The 20,278-nt window shown below is 35.9% G+C and overlaps 3 protein-coding genes across 3 annotated transcripts in view; all 3 read right to left on the reverse strand.

Moving 5' to 3' along the window:
• The window catches only part of hoxc6b (homeobox C6b), a 357,188-nt gene that overhangs the window by 100,937 nt on the left and 235,973 nt on the right, over positions 1–20,278 (reverse strand). The window lies entirely within an intron of this gene.
• On the reverse strand, positions 2,349–4,572 carry hoxc12b (homeobox C12b). Its single transcript, XM_077204233.1, has 3 exons — positions 4,023–4,572; positions 2,626–3,484; positions 2,349–2,488 (listed from the first exon to the last, which is right to left on the reverse strand). The coding sequence occupies exons 1-2, from the start codon at positions 4,570–4,572 to the stop codon at positions 3,252–3,254; spliced, it is 783 nt and encodes a 260-aa protein (XP_077060348.1). The 3' UTR covers positions 2,349–2,488; positions 2,626–3,251.
• hoxc13b (homeobox C13b) lies at positions 10,735–13,526 on the reverse strand. Its single transcript, XM_077204234.1, has 2 exons — positions 12,989–13,526; positions 10,735–11,709 (listed from the first exon to the last, which is right to left on the reverse strand). Exons 1-2 carry the CDS (start codon positions 13,509–13,511, stop codon positions 11,450–11,452), a joined length of 783 nt encoding a protein of 260 aa, XP_077060349.1. The 5' UTR covers positions 13,512–13,526; the 3' UTR covers positions 10,735–11,449.

The following is a 20,278-nucleotide window of genomic DNA, read 5'->3' on the forward strand; positions in this document are numbered from 1 at the left end:
AGGATCCGATGTGATCACAATATAATTTAGTTGAGAATTTAGAAATATTTTAAACATGGCAAGCTAATAAAATGTAGGAATAATTCCAATAGTCTATTAGAATATGAACTTTATTTAATTTAATTTATGATAGGCCTACTGATTGTAAACGCTTTAGCGGAAATGTAAAACTACAAAAGTTAAGATCATAACTATGAGCAATACATTTCAGAAACAGAGATGTGAGGAACGTATGTTTGAAATGGGTGTAATTGGAGAACTTTTGAATTAAATAACAATAATTCTTTAGGCGGGAAATTAAACGTGCGTTTTATTCCATTCTGTTTAAAATGGAGTTCAAAGAACGCAGCACGGCACGTTCATTTACTTCCCACAGGATTCGGTTGCAGTAAGTCCTGCTCCCCGTAGTTTCTCCTTTATGATGTTTAATTTCCTCAACTACTTCCTACCGTTTTAAATTCAGAGAAAGTGTGCTGGTGTTTGAAGTTGCATTTAGAAACACTTCATAGTATATTTATGCCCTGTTCTTACTGAAAAATAGTTTCTTCCTTCCAATATATCCAAAGCCATTTTCCTGTCACACTAAATTAAGGTGATTTTTTTATGCCGTCTTCCTTCTCTACACTGACAAAACAAATCGAAAACCTCAACAGATCGTTCTTTAGGGTTTCAGTGGTGATGATTTAGTTGAATGTTATTCATTTTAGATACGGACAAGGGCATGCTTTTCTAAAACCGTTTTATTATTTATTAACCTTAATTTAAAATCTTCAAGATTATCAAATATAAACATGTTATTGATCAGTAAATGAGAAAATAACAAATTAATATTTTCTCAGGTAACTAAAATGTGCTTTACATCAACATTACAAATTAGGTTACAACAGAAGTATATACATCAAAATAAATGTTAAAACATCTCTGTATATCCTGGTCAACATCGTAGCCTGACGCTCAATCCTCCTAAAAATCATAGACCTGTTTATGTTCAGTTAAACCGTTTAATACGGACCGAAAGACCTTTAATAACAGCGACGCAATGCGGATTATTCGTAATAAACCGCAGGAATTCTTTGATTCCCTCGTGCTTTTAGTTTCAGGACACAAAAGCGAGTGATAATGAGAGGAGACTAGAAACAAAAGATTATATCTCATTCAAATTTCTTTCGACTTAGTTTCGACTTAAAACAACAATAACAGTATTTACTATTAGTAATATTACTATTTCAGTAAGGCACTGTTTATGATGTTCAGAAACAAGTCAAGAAATGCTACATGCTTAGAATAAATATGTGATTATAATGTGTTTATCTGATTAACGTAGCCTATTTTCTTTTTTACATAAAATCGAAGTACTTTAATCAGCAAATAGTTCATGACAATGAACAATGAATGCCTGTAATATACTAGATTAAACTATTTCTGCCGAAATGGTATAACAAATGTAAAATTAGTCTTGTTTTTCAGTGTTAAATGATTTTTTAAAATGCATTTAATCTGTACTATCAAGGTTCACATACACTGTAAAAGGTGGAAACCTCTATATCCTAAGGTTTTTCTACCCTTGAGTTTAGTTTGGTTGGTGTTTTTTTTAAGTTGGTTAGATGATATATCACATTTTTTTTACCTAAATATAAATAAATGTGCAGGTTATTTGATTAAATTGTCATGCTTTTATTTTTTTGTCCTTTGTTGCTATCGCAAAAGATCTGTGACAGTGAGGTTTCCTGATTTCTACATTTAATACAGTTAAAAACATTCTTGTATGCCAGTATTTTTTATTTTTGGATCAGGAAGCTAAATGAAAATGTTTAGGAAGACATCTGAATGTTTACTCCATCTTCTTCCCTCACTCCTCCACTGCCACATTCAAGGTCGAGTCCACGCCACAGTCAAAGGCTGTAAAGAGCCCGAGTGTCTCAAAGTCGAAACCTTTATAACAAGGACATTTATCGTGGAATGACAAATGAGTGCTATCATCATGCGGCTTGGCAACGCAGAAGCATTAGGCTATCAAAGAATTATTTTTTACACAACCTCATAAAATGAGATTGGGACATTAGTAGTGCAGCCTAAAAAAACTATATTTTGGTGAGAGATTTTAAATTTGAGCGTTTATAAAACAACCTTCAAAATGTTAATAATTCTGACTAGCAAATTTAGGCTATTTCACGAAACCAATGCCTCATAAAGCAAGAACAATGATTACTTTTCAATAGGCTATCATTTAGACTGCTAAAACTATAGCTAGATATACAGTTATGTCAGATACAGTTAAGAAACGTTAGGTCATAGACAATAACAGAGAACAGATAACAGTTAGGTAATCACATTTTATTGGAAGTTAATTGAACGCTTAGTCCCACACTGTTACAATCATTTAATGCTTATTGATGTAGGCCTAGCAGACATTTGCCACCCAAACATCAGGAAGACATTGCACTGATTATAAAATGCAATCACCCACAACAGTATAGTATTCAACACACTCTCATGAAAGTGCGTATCTATACCACGAATGTTATTTCTCGTGCCAATTATACGCCCAAAATGGTCTTAGCGTGTGTATGCTACGCACTAAAAAACACTTGGGTAGGATTAGGGTGGGGAGTGCGTCCATAGCACACTGCTATCATGTACTCCTTTTTAACAAATATTTCATCTACACAGCTTAGAGGAAACCACAACTGACCGCACTGAGAAAGACGGCAGTGAGTGAATGTTCGAGCGTTGTAAACATTATCACATGCAAACACCACAACAATAGGCTATACTTGCTAAAGCCCGGCACCGTCCATGCTGCACTTTGGTCTGGACAACAACTAAGAGCCCAAAAAAATTCATAATTTTATCTTGAACTACAAACTTAGAAGCCTCAATGCCGTCAGGAGGCTGTAATAAAAGCTAAGCCTCTTTGTCCCTATACCCTGGCAATCTGCAGGTAACAGATTTGACAAGCATTTTTGCACAAGACTGCTTGGTTTAGGAGTGGGGCTAGGGGAGCAGGTTCATGCTTATTGCAGTTGTAAATTGTATACATTTATTCGTGAGATCGGGTTGTTCTTTTCTATTTTACGCATCAACTATTTCGTTTTCTGTGTGCACAGTTAAAGTTCAGTCACACTTCAATGAGAATTAGCTACTATTTGGAAACCGCGAACTGATAGGCTACTCCATTCATAACAAAACGATCAGCAATCATTCCGATGTTTTGTGAATCATCTCAGATCTCAGTCAGCATCCGCCTCGCTCTAAAAGTAAGACAGTGCCTGTTCACGCATCAAGAGCCTTTTCTTCTTCATGCGACGGTTCTGGAACCAGATTTTGACCTGTTGGTCAGTGAGATTGAGCTTGCCAGACAGTTCTCTCCTCCGCTGTCGAGTGATGAACTCATTGAGGATAAACTCACCCTCTAATTCATTCAGCTGAAGCTTTGAATAGGGTTTACGCTTCTTTCGGGTGTGAATTGGAAAACACAGCGTACCTAGAAAAGAAAAAGAAAATCCTGCAATGATATTTGTTTATGTTTGCAAGACAAACGCACAGGCTACGAAATTCACTTATTTGGAAGCGCACAATGTCCAACTCCTTTTAGAGAACATGCATGGTTTCTCTTCAAGATCCTCCAAAGCAAGCAATTTTGCGTTTAAAAGACGTCTAATAGCCGTCCAAACAGCCCTGACGTCTAGGCTAAAACAAGGCATATCAGTGACAGTGAAAATGCAATAGACGTTTAACTGTAGCCCAAGAATAAACTAGTCATCAATTAGATAACATGTCAAATTCAAAGAAATTAAACACCTTGTAATCACTGTTGACTTTGCTTACATGATGGAATATCATTCCATCTAGCAAGTTATTTTGTCAAAAACGACATGTTAACCACATTCAAGGTTATTTTGGCCAGAAGTTTGTTACTCGTATTCAGACGTCGGGTCTATAGTTAACCGAGACGGTGAAATGATGGCTATTGCTTGCTGGGTCATATTCTCATCTAAACACAACATTTTATAAAGACTCACCTCCGTCTATGGCTGTGTGTATGTCAGGGGATGTCAGTGGACTCGAGATGCCCCGTGGGGTCTTGGACCCCTCCATTACAAGTGAAGAACCAGAATCGGATTCAAGGGACCTACACGATGGAGGATTTATGGTTAAATGTTCGGCAGTTGTTAAGTAGTCATATTTGGAGTAACTTCCTCTGTTGTCCATTCCGTTCAGATTCTTCAGTCCTGACACTGATGAGTTGTCCAGTTTAAGACTGGTATTGTTATTGTCACCAGCACCGCCGGTGGCGCACGCACTCTCACTATAACAACATCTGTGTTCTTCCTGCCGAGGAATGTCGCACGATTGAGTGTATGTGGAGTTTAGGGAAACATAAGATTGTGGGTATCCAGTACATGGTTTCGATTGGTTCCAAGACAAAGAGCAGACATTGTGTCTTCTTGAGGTTTGTATCCCTAGCGGTTCGTCCGACGCACGGACATTGGAAAGATAACATGCATCTCTTGCACGAATGTTAATCAATTGTCCATCTAACCCTAGGTTAGGGAGATTGTGCTCGCCCATTTTGGCGGGCCCGACTAAGAGTTTATAGTTTATAGCAAATCTGACATTGACGTCTGGGGAAACCAGGCTGAGCCCTATTGGCTGTATAGTGGTCACATGACATTGGTTGCGAGTGAGTTGCAGAAGGAGCCACCCACTGTGTTTAGTGTCCGACAAAGTATTAACTTGGCTTAATATTTTTTAATTATAGCCTACTGTAATGCCTTTTCATAATGCCACTATGCCACTTAATGCCACTTCCAAAATATATTTTTTTTCACTCAGTAGCCTACGATAGGCTTATATTACGTGATTAAAGCTGTAAACAGATTTGGATATAGCCTACGTTTTATTGTTTATTATTTTGTCAGCAAAACAATCTCATCTCATCATTCAATGACGAGAATCAGGATTATTTGAAATGTTAAATTAAGTTATGTTGCGCGGCTTTATTTGGAAATTTTAACATTTTAAAGCATCTAGCTTAAAACACACAAAGCAAATCCAGGCTCAAAGACATGCTCTCCTCATATTTACAGTATGGTATTAACAATTTGGGGTAAGTTACTCTAAAAACTAATTTATAGATACTAATTACATATTCAGCAGTGTAATTAGATTCCTGTATGTCTCTCTCTAAAAAGTATTGAACTCTCTGAATCCGTTACCAACCTCGACCAGTTGAACACTGCTCTTTTAATTCTTTCAAATAAATAATAGAAAATTACATAAATTATTATTGAACTGACCAAAGTATTTGAGAGAGGTTACATGAAAACATAAATTTGATCATTTCACGTTACATTTTTATGTCAAATTCACTATTGTTTTATATAGAATTTAATAAAATTTCAGACAAAAAAAAAGTCAGATTAAAAGTAATCCCTTACTTTACGTTTTCAAGGGAAAAGTACTTGTATTACACCAAACTCTATAATATCAGGCTATATTTGGATTACAACCCCTCACAAATAGGCCTTTGTAAAAAACAAAAACAAAACTACATTCAAGACTTCTCTCTCAAATTACATTACTTTAAAATCAGATACAGGTTTGCATTCAGTGGTTTGAACTCAAGTTTAGTCAATCATTTTATAAAAGGCAGAGAGCGTCCATTATGTCATCGTGCCATCATCACCATTAAAGTCCATCTTAAGTGTGAAGCACATTAAATTGAGAGCAATTGAATTAGCAAATTACATACAGCAAAGTCACATCAACATAATTCATCCCTTTAGTATGTATTCGTCATAAACAAATAAACATTTACACAATATATGCATTGCATTAGCTAGCTGCACATTCAGGGTTATTTGTGACAAAGTATCTAGTTTGATGAAGAATTGGAAGAGTAAACCAGTAAAGTAGCAGGATGGCACACGCTCCACACGCTCTTCCTCCTCAATGTGTAGTAGCCTATAGTATTTCTCTTGCTGAAACGTAAACATTTTAAATTCCAAAATATGACAACATTTACGCCTAAAATTAAATCGAATTGGTTAGTTCGCCAATTCTGTGATCATGTCGTTTCAAACCAAACCTTTCGCTCATCTCTTAGATCGCAAATGAATTTAAAAAAATAACAATTTATTATCATTTTTGTGCAACCAACACATGCATGTCGGCTAAGCAAAAAAAACAACAACAACAACAACAACAACATGAAAAGTAGTCCATGAATCGAGTTTTTTATTCCAAGACCTCTGATAAGAAAGTTTAAGTCTTGCAACTAATTAAATGGACGTGAGTATACCTACAAAAATGATTAACTTTCAAAATAGTTTTTCTTTCAGTTTTTCTCATATCTTAACCAGTAGCTAATGGGCTGCCGCATGGGTTCCTCTGTTGTCCCGAAGCTTCCCACTGGTTTGTGCCGGTTCAAGGTCACTGTCTAGTACATGTGTGCGACACATTTAAACAACAGCCTCGGATTCTGTGGACTTGAATCACACTAAGGTCGCATTCCTTCCATGACCTTCTCTAACACCAGACTCACCCTGATTTTAAAAACATGTAGCAACAATCATCCTTTCTGGAAACTGCGGCAAATCTAACCTGATTATCTAAACCACAATTTTTACAAGGATATACAGCTAAATGTAAAGTTAATATGACTCAAAAAAGATATAAATGCAACAGATTATTTACTTTTCTAAAATATTTAATCCAAATTAATATCGACAAGATATCGATATTTTAAATATGCACCACCACCACCTGTTTGTGTTTTGGGTCTTGTGAATTATCATCCATCCATCCATTCATCCATCCATGTCATATGATGAAACTTTGTGTTTGTGTTTGTGTGTGTGTGTGTGTGTTTGTGTGTCTGTGTATCTGAGTGTCTGTGTCTGTGTGTGAGAGAAGGGCATAGGCCGACATACAATAATGATGCTGTGGAGAATTGGCAATGACAGGAAAGTTTAGGTAATTTAATTGCAAATGCAAAAGGCCAAATAAGCAATAATTTAAAATTAGTATGCATGTTTGTGTTCTGAGTGATTTGGTCAATTAAAATTCTGAGTAACAAGCGCCTTTTACTGATGGTGTATTCATTGTAGGCTTATAGCCTTTATATCACCCTTCCCGCCCCGCTCTTCTTCTGCACACTTACACTGTTTCTCCACTAGAGGCAGTGATAGACCATATTATAGCTCTTTCTTTTTAAGTTGTGCTTTGCAAATGCTCACTCAAAATAGCTCATTGGCCTATATTAATTGCAACACTACAATTACGGATAATTAAGGATATTAAATAATAGCAGTAAAACAGTGTTTTACTAACATGTCTTAAAAACAGTCACTGAGACAATTATCCAGAAGAGAATCCCGTATTGTCATTCAACAAACAAACAAACAAACAAACAAACAAACAAACAAACAAACAAACAAACAAACAAACAAACATTCAGAAGTCACATTTTGGAGTTGATGAATAATTGTATTATGAACAACTGTCATACTACCATGAAGATCTTGTAGTCTTGGTATAGGCACATTATGTTAAAACTGAACATTCATGGAAATGCTTTAATATGATCAAACTGTTTTGTCATTTTGCAGCTCGAGGCACAAGAAAAATAGCTTGTAGTTTTAACTTAACCATGTCGATGACATCTTAATGCTAGACATCAGTATAGACTACAATGGTCTACTTGTTGAACCAGCACACAGTCCATATTCATGCTAGCCTGTTTAAAGTGGTATATGATGAGATCATATAGCAGAAACATTGGAGAAATATAGACTAGCTGTGTATATGCGAGTATTGTTTGTTAAAAAAGTGGGATAAAAACTATCAATTATTAACCAATATTTTGGTCAACCTATTTTTGAAGCATATTGTATAATGTGGCCTCTGTTTTTGCTCCTTTTGTTTAATTGTTACATAACTTTCCCCAGAATGTGTTACATCCTGTCCCTGTAGTGACTGTAACAAAGCATTTGACATCAAATCATATGGGCTGTGATATTCGATATTCTTGCAGAGATTTGCCTTTAAAGAAATGTGGATACTTTTAATAAAAGCAGTCTAGCTCAAAAAATCAGTGAGTTACAGATATAATCTAATAGAGTTTCTCCAAAGCTTCGTTAGGCAGTATGGTTACAAACATTTTCTGTCGTTAAAAATTATTCAACAATTTAACTTTTTTAATTTAACTTTTACCATAGTCCCAATGAAAATTCTGCATGTGTGGGGGGTAGAAGCAGTTTCTTGTTAGTATGTGCACACACACACACACACACATATATATATATATATATTTAATTATTTATTTCATTTTAAATATATACAGTTCAACCCCAGAGTGAGATGTAAGGCGATTAATTTAACACACACACACACACACACACACACACACACACACACACACACACACACACACACACACACACACACACACACACACACACACACACACACACACACACACACACACACACACACACACACACACACACACACACACACACACACACACAGAGAGAGAGTGGCGTGGACGTGGGTGCCCCTTTTGTCTCAAAATGTATTGTGCCCCTCTCCTAATTGTAAATGATAATAATAATTATTATTATAAATAGTATAATATATATAATAATACACTTATACACTATTGACACTTGCAATAATAATACAAAACAATATTATATAAAACTTTTTTTTTTTGACGGTAGCGTCTGGCTGAGATGAAGTAGGCGGAGTTTCCTGTGCAGCGCATGCGCAGCAGCCGCGAGTCTTCAAACTACAGAAGCAGTAGGTCATGTTAAACTAATATGGAAAGTTACATTTACCCCTACCATGGGTAAGGGGTAAAAGTTACACACACCCCTACCATGCTACTGTAAAAGTTGCGGAACTAAAATAAAAGTGTAAGCCGATTTTAGCCGCAGTCTGACAATGTCATTCGTTTTTATCCAAGGCAAGTGTTATTAGCGTGGGGAAATACATCTAGTGAAATGAAATCTTAAGTTCATGTCCAACTCTAAATTGTAAGGAATTTATCTTTGATTTCATAGTAGCACTTTACAATAAGGTTAATTTGTTTATTATTCATGTATTAACTAACATGAACTAACCATGAGAAACACATTTGTTAATCTTATTTGTTAATCTTAGTTAATAATAATACACCTGTTAATTGTTTGTTCATGTTATTCCACAGTCAGTGCATTAACTAATGTTAACACAACTTTTGATTTTAATAATGTTTTAATAAATGCTGGAATTAATATTAACTAATAAATGATGTAGTGCGGTTCATTATTAGTTCATGTTAACAAATTTAATTAATGAAATCTTATTGTAAAGGGTTACTGATTTCATGTTAGCTTGCACTATAAAATGCACATACATAGAATTTACAACATCAACAAAAACAAAACATGAATTCCTCATAATTTCCTTCTTGATTATCACTGTTTTGTTTGGTAAAGTAAATAATATTTAGTAATATTAAAATAATTTCCCTATTTTCGTTTGATGTGTTATGCATTCTAAATGTATCAACATCTTTTCATAAAATGCTTAGGAAAGAAAGGATAAAAATAAATAAAAAAAGGACATGTTTTGCCCTTTTTGGGCCCCCCGCCCCTGCCCCTGAGGAGGTCTGTGCACGCCACTGCGCACACACACACACACACACACACACACACACACACACACACACACACACACACACACACACACACACACACACACACACACACACACACACACACACACACACACACGCACACACGCACGCACGCACGCACGCACGCACGCACGCACACACACACACACACACACACAGTGTCTGGTTCACTATCTTTGTGGGGACTCTACATAGGCTTAATGGTTTTAAACTGTATATTCTCTCCCCTTACACTAACCCTACCCCTAAACCTGCCACACAACTGTGTGCATTTTTAAATTAAAAAAAAAAAAAACTCATTCTGTATGATTTATAAGCTTGTTTACCCATGGGGACCTCTATTTAGGTCCCCACAAGTCCCCATGAGTCTGTGTGCATTCAGGTTGAGGTCCCCACCGGTATTTTGGTAAACCCTATTTTGGTTCACCGGTAAACCCTATTTTGTCCCCATAATGTAGGGTTTACCAGGCCACACACACACACACACACACACACACACATACACACACACGCGCGTGCGAGCGCGCATATCAAACACTGAAAAATACTGCAATGGAGAGCGAATATGGATATGAAACCTGTATAGAAACATAGACAAGTTGACATCATTTAAACGGACAATAGAGTAAAATATTTTACATACAGCGGAACGTATGTTTGATGTTCACATTTCAGCAATAAGTGGATAATAAATATGTTTCTCCATAGGCTTTCGTTACAGACAGTCAAATGCATCCATGTCCTGCCATTTCCTAAAGTGTGTTACATTTCAGTCAATCATAGTACAGATTAAGATGACAAACATCTGGAAAATTGACGTGTGCTAATTTGACCCATATAAATAATTCCTGCTGTCAACTTATTTTCTGCACATTATTTTCACTTACATGCAGATACAGTATGTGTTTTTGTGTGTTCCGCGGACCATTAATAAAGTTCCGATTTGATCTCCATTCTTAATAGGACTTCACGTAGGCTAGGCATATACAATGAAAATGCATGACAATATTGCGGAATAAAAGCGTTGAAAGGAGAAAAGTACTTTTTTTTTGCCGTTCAGTACATCTCTATCAACAAAGCATTTATTTAAACACGCCTTTACATCAATTCAATACGTTTCTATAAAACACAAGAACTTTGCATGTATGCATGCTATAAAATGGAGCAAAAATGCTTGGAAGAAAACACTGCAAAGCTGACAATAAACAATTCAGGGATGGATGACATCATAGGTTTTGATGGACTTTTGATTCAATTTGCGGCTACACATAAACACATACACATACATTCCAGTTGCTTTTGAAAGTCACAACCTTCTGTTATAAAACAAATATAGGACACAAACGAGGCAAGAAATACCAGTAGGCATGATTTAAAATCTGTCTCACTATAGACGGCTACTCAGTTATAAATAGCAGTGAGCAATTTAACTGCAGCAGTCTTGTTTAGGCTAATACCAAACGCCAAACCAACGAATCTGATGGGCTGATTGACACGTGTATTAAGGGTAAATCATTAGTAAAAATGAACAATCATCAGATTCAGACCCGTTAAGCATTCCAGAATACGTAAACGTAACTCATTCTTTAAAATAAGATTAATCTTGTGACTCCTCTCTGGAAATGTATCCATTACGGCATTGTAAGGGTACTGAAACTGTAAATAGGCCATGTTTCATTAGACAAGAGTGTGTTCAGATGGCAGATCATTACGTTTTTTTCTGCTTGAACGATGAAATTGTGGGCGCAAACAACTCGACGATAATCAAATAACATGCATGACTTTGCTTGGCGTTGGTTTACACACGAACTTCTTCTCCTTAACCCGGCGGTTCTGGAACCAGATGGTCACCTGGCGTTCAGAGAGATCGGTACTGGCGCAGATCCTCCTTCTCTTGTCTTTAGTGATGAACTTGCTGGCTTCATACTCTTTCTCCAGCTCCTTTAACTGAATCTTAGTGTACGGAACCCTCTTCTTACGACCGCGACGATACCCGTTCATCTCGGTCTGGTGCGGCATAACATCTGCAAAAAATAGTTTAAGGCGGGAACAAAATTTTAGAAATCATTTGCCAATGTCAAGTATAATCTCTGTTACTGTCTCATCACTCTCAAACATAGCACGTACAATTATTGGTGAATGAAACTGTGACCACAATTCTGACCAAGAGTTTACAGATTTAATGGCGTGACCCTAAGTATATATGAGAAAATTGTTTGTTTTAAATGAACGTTTTCAAATGGTTTGGACATGTTTACATTTGACTCCAACACTCACTTAGGCCTATATAGACATATAGGTAGGTAGGCATATAACTGAGAGAAAGCCTATCGGTGAATCCCGAAAGACCGTAAAGAATAATCGTTAGTCGTTAGTTTTCAATTAAATGTTCTTTAATTAAATCAGCACATCTTTATACTGGTTCTCATAAGCAAAAGCTCCACGTATATCTCCACACAGTGGTTTTAAATAATTGCAACATAATTATTGAACATTAAACACTATTAAACCCCCTTTTCCATTTTAAAGCACACAGAATATAACTTAAATTCAAAATTTTTACTCTCCACAGTAAGTCCCGCAGTTGAAGTTGTACCGTCGGTTCATATTCGCCCTGCACTTTATTCTAGGCCTAGTATATTATAGAATTACACTAATCTGAAGCAAAAATGATCACAACTAATATGATTTAGTCAATCGGACAATCTGTTTGTAAACTGGTTACTTATCAAGGAATAGACAGACGAGATATTTTAAATGGTAACTTGTCCAAATATTGAACATTTGCAGACAAATTTATTTTACTTTAACAATAACACGACCAAAATCAATCAATGAGGTTTCTTTAAAAAAAAAAATTAAACTTCATAATGAGTGAGCGGGAAATTATTAGAGTCCTGAATACTTGCAATATTAAGAAAAAAATCGTATAGGCCTACCAAAGCTAGGCTATTATTTAAGTCAAATGCATATTTATCAAAAGGTAATATTTCAACTCTGAAGTTTACATCAGCTACAGTTTAAACTGACACCTGCCAATCAACATATCGGTTAAAAATGATCTAAGAACTACGGAAAATCACTAGTGTATAAAAAACAAGGAGGCCTACATGAACATTTAGACATTATATTTAAGATTGGGTGACGATAAAGTACATTTCCTAAGTTTTTTTTTTCTCTACTCCTAATTTCCTCCTCTTAAACTCGATAGGGCAAGTAGCCTATAAATTAGTGTATAACACAGCATTTCAAACATGAATACCAATTCCAGGCTTTTTCATATTTGCTGATATTTAATTTTACCCGAAAACTGGGAATTCCATAGGTAGTTAAAATGTGTTTGTTCCTTAGAACAATATAGTTGCTCATCCCAGCCGTTCGACAGTGCCCAGTGCTGATAACTGTCCGGGAATAAAGTTTCATGCCGGGACTCGGGGCGCGCGCTGATTCCTGGGATAACCGGAACGTCCAAATACCCGGGTACAGACTTATACGAGCTGGCAAAGCTTGGGTAAACAGCGAATTCTTTGGATCTACTGGAAAGCTCTTCAGATATTTGCACACCGCTTGGTTCCACGTATTTTTCCCCAGGATGGAAGGAACATGGATTATGTTGCAGGTTTACGTTGTGAGAGTACGGAAGTCGACATCCATAATATGGACTCCCGAATGGGTATCCACAGCTCAGGGATGAGCTCGATGAGGTCTGTGGCGCAGGGATATCCGAGTACACTGTCCTGTGGTTCCCAGAGAGTCGTCCCAGTGCAGGGTGCGGGATAAAATCACTGCAGTGAGAGGCAGGACAGCTCCCGCTCAGTCCCTCCATGCTTTTGTTTGTTCATCCGAGGTTTTTTTTTTCATTACACGTAAAACAATGTGTCCGCCCAGCGTCCACGCAGAATCAGCGAAATCATCATGGGTTGCTTTTTAAAACTAGTCTGACACCTCACTTCCAAGCTCATTTTCTCCGTGCACGCATGCGCATTGTTAAACCCTGATTACTGACATATGCTGTCGGATTTCTTAGGGGAAGATGCATTTCTCTCTTAATATCACTGAAGACAAAACAGTCATCAAAAATGAGAAACTTGTTGGATGACTTGTAAATAGACCTATTTATCAAGCAAAACGGTTTATGTTTCATAATTATTCCAAATACCTATTCGAGAATTGTTTATTGGAAAGGTTAATTAATTATGAAATTAAGATAAATCAATTAAATTAAGCCAAACGTTTTTGCAGACGCTGAATGCAAATGTTATACTGCAATTATGTGATTTGTTCGAAGAATCTTTTTTCTTATTTTATAACACTGTCTGGCAAACAAGTAGCCTAGCTAGCTAATTTGGATTGGAAAAGTTTCGTTAAACGTTCTGCTGCTGAGGGAAAAAACACACACATAATACTTTAAAGTTCTATAGCTCAAGATTCCTTAGCCCGACGAGTGTTACATATTGTTTTACATAAACACTTATCAGTTACACTCTACAAAAGTTACAAAAACACGCTAATGTGATTGTCTGCAGCAGGGGAACTTTGGGAATTCGATGAAGTGTTTCGGTTTGTTCAATGGGGTTAAAAATAATACAATGACAAAGAATATACGTGGAAGTAAGAATAGTTCTCTGAGTTTAGAGAACTCCATAACCAACCCTACCTCTGTTTATACATTTCGATTTGAGTGTAACATCTAAATAAATTGGTTTCACTTAATTCCAAAATACTGGTACTCAAAAAATTACTCTTTAAACTAACTTAATTCAATTATGGACAGTGGTTATACACAAGCAAATTATTTTGTATAAATCTTGATGACATTTTTTGAATCTATGTAAGCTCCTTGTGTTGTGACAACTCAACTGAATTAGTCCAAACAAATCAATGGAATTGCTTCCCTGTAACTTAAACCGGTTAAGTTTAGTGAAAATGCTTTAGTTTATTTAAAACTGCACTGAAAAATAAATGTATGTAGGATTTACATGATTTGTCAAATGAATTACTAGACTACAGCTAACTGTTAGCTAATAATAGCACTTATGAACATACTAAATGCTAAGATTTATATGCCCTTTCAGCAACAAGAAGAAACCTTTCTGAATCAGTCCACATCCTAACCAAATGCTCTACTCTTCTCCACAATGGTAACCCACTGTAATTTAAATGCTTCTAATAATTGCAATGTAATTGAACATTAAACACAATTACACACTATAAAGTCTTCCCCTTTCCTCATTTTCTAAAAAACACTTCATTTCAACATTTATTCTGTCTTAATTCAGCTATATGCAAAGCATGCTGGGAACTAAGCACCGCCCAGTTTCAGTTAATGCAACACAAATCATTCATGTAATCCAACACAAACGGATTAAGTCAACTTTAATTTTACATATTTAAGCAGATTGAACACAATCAAATAAAGTTTTTGTTTATCGCGAAATGAAACCCTTTACATTAGTTTAACGATTGATAATTAAGTAAAGTGGAAAACTATACAGGTTAAGTTAATTAAACGCAATACAATAGTGTTTTGGTGGTTAAATAAATATATGTGTGTTACTTTAACAAAACATATTTGGGTAAAAAGAACAGTACCACAAAACCATTTTGATACAAGTTAATTTAAGGGTTAGATCAGGGAAATCGCATGCACATTCACAATATTCATTGAATATTTGCATATTCAAAATAAAAAATATGCAAATACCTTAACCCCTAATAATTAACCAGAAATAATAATAAAAAAATAAATAAAAAAGGAGGTAATTGGTAGGCCTAACATAATTTAAAGTTTACAAACACCAAGATTAATTTCGTAGGTCTTCACATTTTGTGTATGGAACTTTAAATATTAGTTAACCCATACAATTCGATTAAGAGTACAGTTTGTGGTAGCGCAAATAGCCTAAATAATGGCGAATCGTCCAAATGCCACCAGCTGCAAGAAAATCCAAGGTCAAGGTGGAAACAGACAAAGAGTGTCGTAATACGTCTAGACAGAAGCGACGAACTTCACACTTACATTTGTCGAGTTCACGTGCACATTACAGTTAGACTTTATATAGACACTTATTGTCCTCAATGGTTCCTTCCTATTCTTTATCTTTACATAATCATCACCAAATCTACCAGAGGGACCTTCGATTTAAAATTATAATAAAATATTTAAAATATATTTAGACCTTAACAGTGGCTTCCCTCAAGAGGTCTCTGAATGAGTTACATTTTACATTGAATTTACATAAAAAGTTATAGCATTGTATCAATTACAACATCTATTAATCGGTCAATGTCAATTTATGAATTCTTGTTTGCTCATAGGCCTAATGCTTCAACGAATGTAAAGTTAGCCTATGCAATGAATTTTAAAATATTTAGAAACTATCAAATTAACTTAAAAAGCTAAAATATATAGTTCATTTATACATTATGTATCACAATTTTAAATACAGATACAGATTTGCTTTATACAGATTTCTCATCATTCGGCGTGACGTTAAAATAATTTTGCGGAAATTTAACCATTTTTAACAAGAATTTAACAAGAAATAGCTAGGCTATAACAAAAAATATGAAGAAATAGATCAAGTACCCTTTTAATATCATTGACAATAAAGTCAATGACAGAAGACAACCCGATCTCACGACAAGGTCGAACTTCGCAATTACGATTTCGTATGTGATGCTTATAAGAAAACGTATTCGTAATCGTAATAAAATCGAAAATATAATAGGCTACAATTAAATTAAACTAAGCATGAACCAGAATCCCTAATTTCACTTCTGAACACAACCATCATTGGGGAGATATACGGGAATCATACCAATTCGCTGCAGAAACGTATTGTTATGAGGCTTTTCCACCGCAAATTATCTTTTCAATTTTTTGCTTAAATTGAAATATTTTAGTTAGACGTGAGATCGTTCAAATATATTCCAATATATATTCCAATATTAGTAATACATACATACATAAATAAATAAATCACGCAAAAGACTTAAAATGGATACACTTTATGTGATTTCTTGGTATAGTAAACAAGAAAATGGAAACGTACAAATATGCCTTAAGAAAATTCTAAGGTCGCCTACTTACCTCCTTATAAGGTTATTATAGTCTAGGCCTATTTATAATAATTTTTGACCATCTTAACACCGACCAGTTCTTACAGTAAACCTGTTCAGAATTATTTTATGCAAAAGACAGACAAATAAGGACGCAGATATTTTATATATCTAAAGTCTCTTAGTCAACTGAAAGGCATTCTTGCTCAGTGTCTTTAAAATTCTACAATGAGGCCAACAGGAAAAGTCGATGTTAGTTGATTATTTCCACTATCATTTGTGAGTTTCTGTCGTCTATCCTAAAATCTGTACATCAGAAATATGTATCTTACAAACTTCTTTAATCTATATAGGCTATATCTTTTTAATTTACGTTATGGAAGCCATGTGGAAATATATAGACTGATCATGTGCCCTATGCATAATTATAGCCTAAAAGTTGTGGATGTTTAACTATAGAATCACGATCTAACCATTCTTTAAATTATAGCATAAATTAGCTTAAACAGCCATTCAGCCTTAGCTCAAACCACCATAAGGATGCCTGTCTGCAGAAGTCCAAGTTCAAGTTAAAGGATCTCTGTCCAGACTCCAGACCACACAATGGTCGTCAAGCTGGGATAAAGCTCTTTTTAACTCAGGATCTTCAGTGGAAGGCACCGTAAAATGGCTAACGTAATAACATGTCGTATATGTTTCAGGACAGAACTTTGATGGGGTGGTCTGCAATGACAAAGATTTGCAAATTGCATCCATGGCTCAAATGATTAATTTAATAATAATATTAATAAAAAATCCAATGCCAATAACTTGCCAGAGATAAGCAGAATACTATTTTGTAGCAACACTGGTTTGCATGGGGACAAAATACACAATAGGTTAAAATGTATTTTAAAAGGCACTAGGATAATCTAAATACAGATTTTTAAGCATGCTGTATCTGTTATTTAAGGACATTCCACTGAGCTACACATTAAATTAAAAATGGAAATATAAATTCTTTACAAATTTATATGGATCTCACAGACTACACATAATGTTTCGCCCAGTTGTGTAAATCAGCTAAATGAATAAGGTTACTAGATTAAACGTCTTAAATGGGCCAAATCAATTTAGGCTGTATCTAAATGTAGTTATTTTCACAGATTCTGTGTTATGTTTATGTTTCATTAACCTGGTATTAAAAACTATGGGAATATTATGAGATGTCCTCACTAGTGAAACAACGTGTCACTAGCTGGAACAAGAAAAATGGCGCTCAAAACTAAATGCTCATAAGGCTTCATTACAAAATCTTTAAATATGTTATTTGAAACTGCCAGGCATTTACTAGGGCATTGCCCTAAGGGTTGCATATCATGTTTAATTTTCTATATTTATCGAAGGTGTTCAGACGAGTAGAGTAGCGTGATATTAATATGACTTCGGAGATGAAACCTAGGAACTGCTTTTAAGGCAGAGTTTCACTGTGTGGCCCTCTGAAGGAGTGGGTTAACAACCAGCAGCGATTCAATTCATCTTCATTGGAAGCCAGAATTTTCTTATAATAAAGTTATAAGATAGAGATATATAGGAATTTATGTAGAACGCTTGACTTGACTGCGATGAAGCTGCAGGATTGTTTGTAAGCTGCCATTGTTCAGCATTCAAAATGCACTGCTTTTATTATGACAGTTAGAAGAATCCATTTAAGAATCATCTGAGTAGGCTAACTAAAGAAATGTAGTTTGTGTCATATTGCCTATGGCTTATATTGAATGGGATTTTGGTTATGGCTGAAATAAGTTCTGGGGTGAACACAAGCTCAACGGTCTTCCCGTTTTTTTCTACAACTTAAAACACAAAAGTATTACCCCACTCGTGATTTTTTAAGATGTTAGGCTACGTGTCTTGAGGAAAGCGGTTTCTAACAAGTGGCTAAATGTGACTAGCCTACAAAGGCTATCGAGGAGATTAAACATCATCATGACGAAAAGGTAAACTCAGACCGCTTTTAAAGCCGCCCTCAATAATAATTGTGCTCTTCTGAACTTTTCTAACTCAAACCTTCTGTGAAAATATTTTTAGATAACAAATGAAAGAGTCTGTAGCTTTGTGATTGTAACGTTGAACTCGTGGGACCGTTTAGTTCGTTTATAGCTATACCTTTAGCTTTTTTTGGTGGAACATAAATGCTTCAAAATGCATAAAAGTTGTGTTCATCTGGGAAAATCTTGATGAACAAAACGTGCAAGTATCATTAACTTTTTTTGATCAGAGAGTTTGTTTTTGGCAATAATCCAAAAGCCTATGGGAAAATCCTATTGGATTTTTGTCAAGGGAACCAGTGTAACGCTAACTGCCTATTAGCCTACAAAGGGACGTCATACCTGCACCACTCTATTGACAAAATGTTAATTCAGCCAACTTCTCATATTTGATGGTTGTAGTGTATGTGAGGCTGGCTCACCAATACAAAATCATTTACCAGACCCAGAGGAAGAGGGTTACCCTATGGATCTGGAAAAACAACACTTCAAATAAGGTTACAAAGGAATCAGCAACACAAATCATAATTTGACTTTCCATACAGAGATTAATACAATTGGTATAAAGAGGGCCTGCTGGCCTGCTGTAATATTTCTAATTTATCCCTCCTGTATGCCTAGCCTCCTCATAATGCTGGTTTTGCTTCTCATAGCAATTCACGATTTCACGCTTACAAATATTCAGATAGAGTAAAAGAGCGTGCATGTTTGGCGTGCTGTCCGAAGGGAGGGCTCCCGTAATCCCCCGTATCCCAGGCTGGGATAGGAACCAGTCGTGAGTGAGGAGTCGGGGTGGCGGAGGGATGAAGAAAAACTGTTAAGGAACATAAGTGAGTCAGGTATATATCAGCCTCCTCTCATGCTTTGTACATCGCTCAGCACATGAGGATCTCTCAGAGTGAGGTGAGTCAGGGAAAGGGAGCAATTGCCCAGTAACAGGGATTCCTCCAGGGATCCATTCCAATGCCTCGGGTCCCAGGAATGGCCTAAACCTTTCTTCCTCTGCAGTCAGAGGAGGAGAAGAACAGGAACCACCACCATCAGTCTTTTCCCCTCCCTTATGTTCTGCAGCCCTCCGCTTTGTGACACTTGCAAAGTCCCTCACTCATTCCTTACCTCTACAAGGCTTTGCTTGTATAAAAAGCCAGCTGCATTTATTTATTTGCGTCATATCTGCCCAGTGGCTTGGATTGTGGCCCTTGCACTGTCAGCCAATGAATTGTTGTGATCCTCTTCAGGCTTCAGACAACCGTCACTTGGTGGGTAAACCAAAGTGAGTAGCCAAATGTAGCTTTAGTTCAGGCATTTAACATTATTAAAGCTCACAATTATCTGACTCTCAGCTGATATCCCAAAAAAAAACAAGCGGTTCTTTTAAAGTTCTCCATTCATCTCAGCTCCCCACCTCTTCTGTTGCTTTTAGGAATTACAGGCTGGCAATCTGATTTGTTTTTGTACTTTATACTTGTTTCTGTTTTTTTAAGTTGTTAAGTTGCACCAAAAA

The sequence above is a fragment of the Siphateles boraxobius genome, unplaced genomic scaffold (genome assembly GCF_051911475.1).
Source record: "Siphateles boraxobius isolate OS27281-9 unplaced genomic scaffold, OSU_SipBor_1 5, whole genome shotgun sequence".
Classification (NCBI taxonomy): Eukaryota; Metazoa; Chordata; class Actinopteri; order Cypriniformes; family Leuciscidae; genus Siphateles; species Siphateles boraxobius.

Excerpts from the sequence above, each read along its gene's own strand:
- hoxc13b (XM_077204234.1), bottom strand. The coding sequence starts at position 13,511 with ATGGAGGGACTGAGCGGGAGCTGTCCTGCCTCTCACTGCAGTGATTTT. Across the intron at positions 11,710-12,988 it reads ATGGAATTCCCAGTTTTCGG|ATGTTATGCCGCACCAGACC; the intron begins GTAAAATTAAAT and ends TATTTTTTGCAG.
- hoxc12b (XM_077204233.1), bottom strand. The coding sequence starts at position 4,572 with ATGGGCGAGCACAATCTCCCTAACCTAGGGTTAGATGGACAATTGATT. Across the intron at positions 3,485-4,022 it reads ACACACAGCCATAGACGGAG|GTACGCTGTGTTTTCCAATT; the intron begins GTGAGTCTTTAT and ends TTTCTTTTCTAG.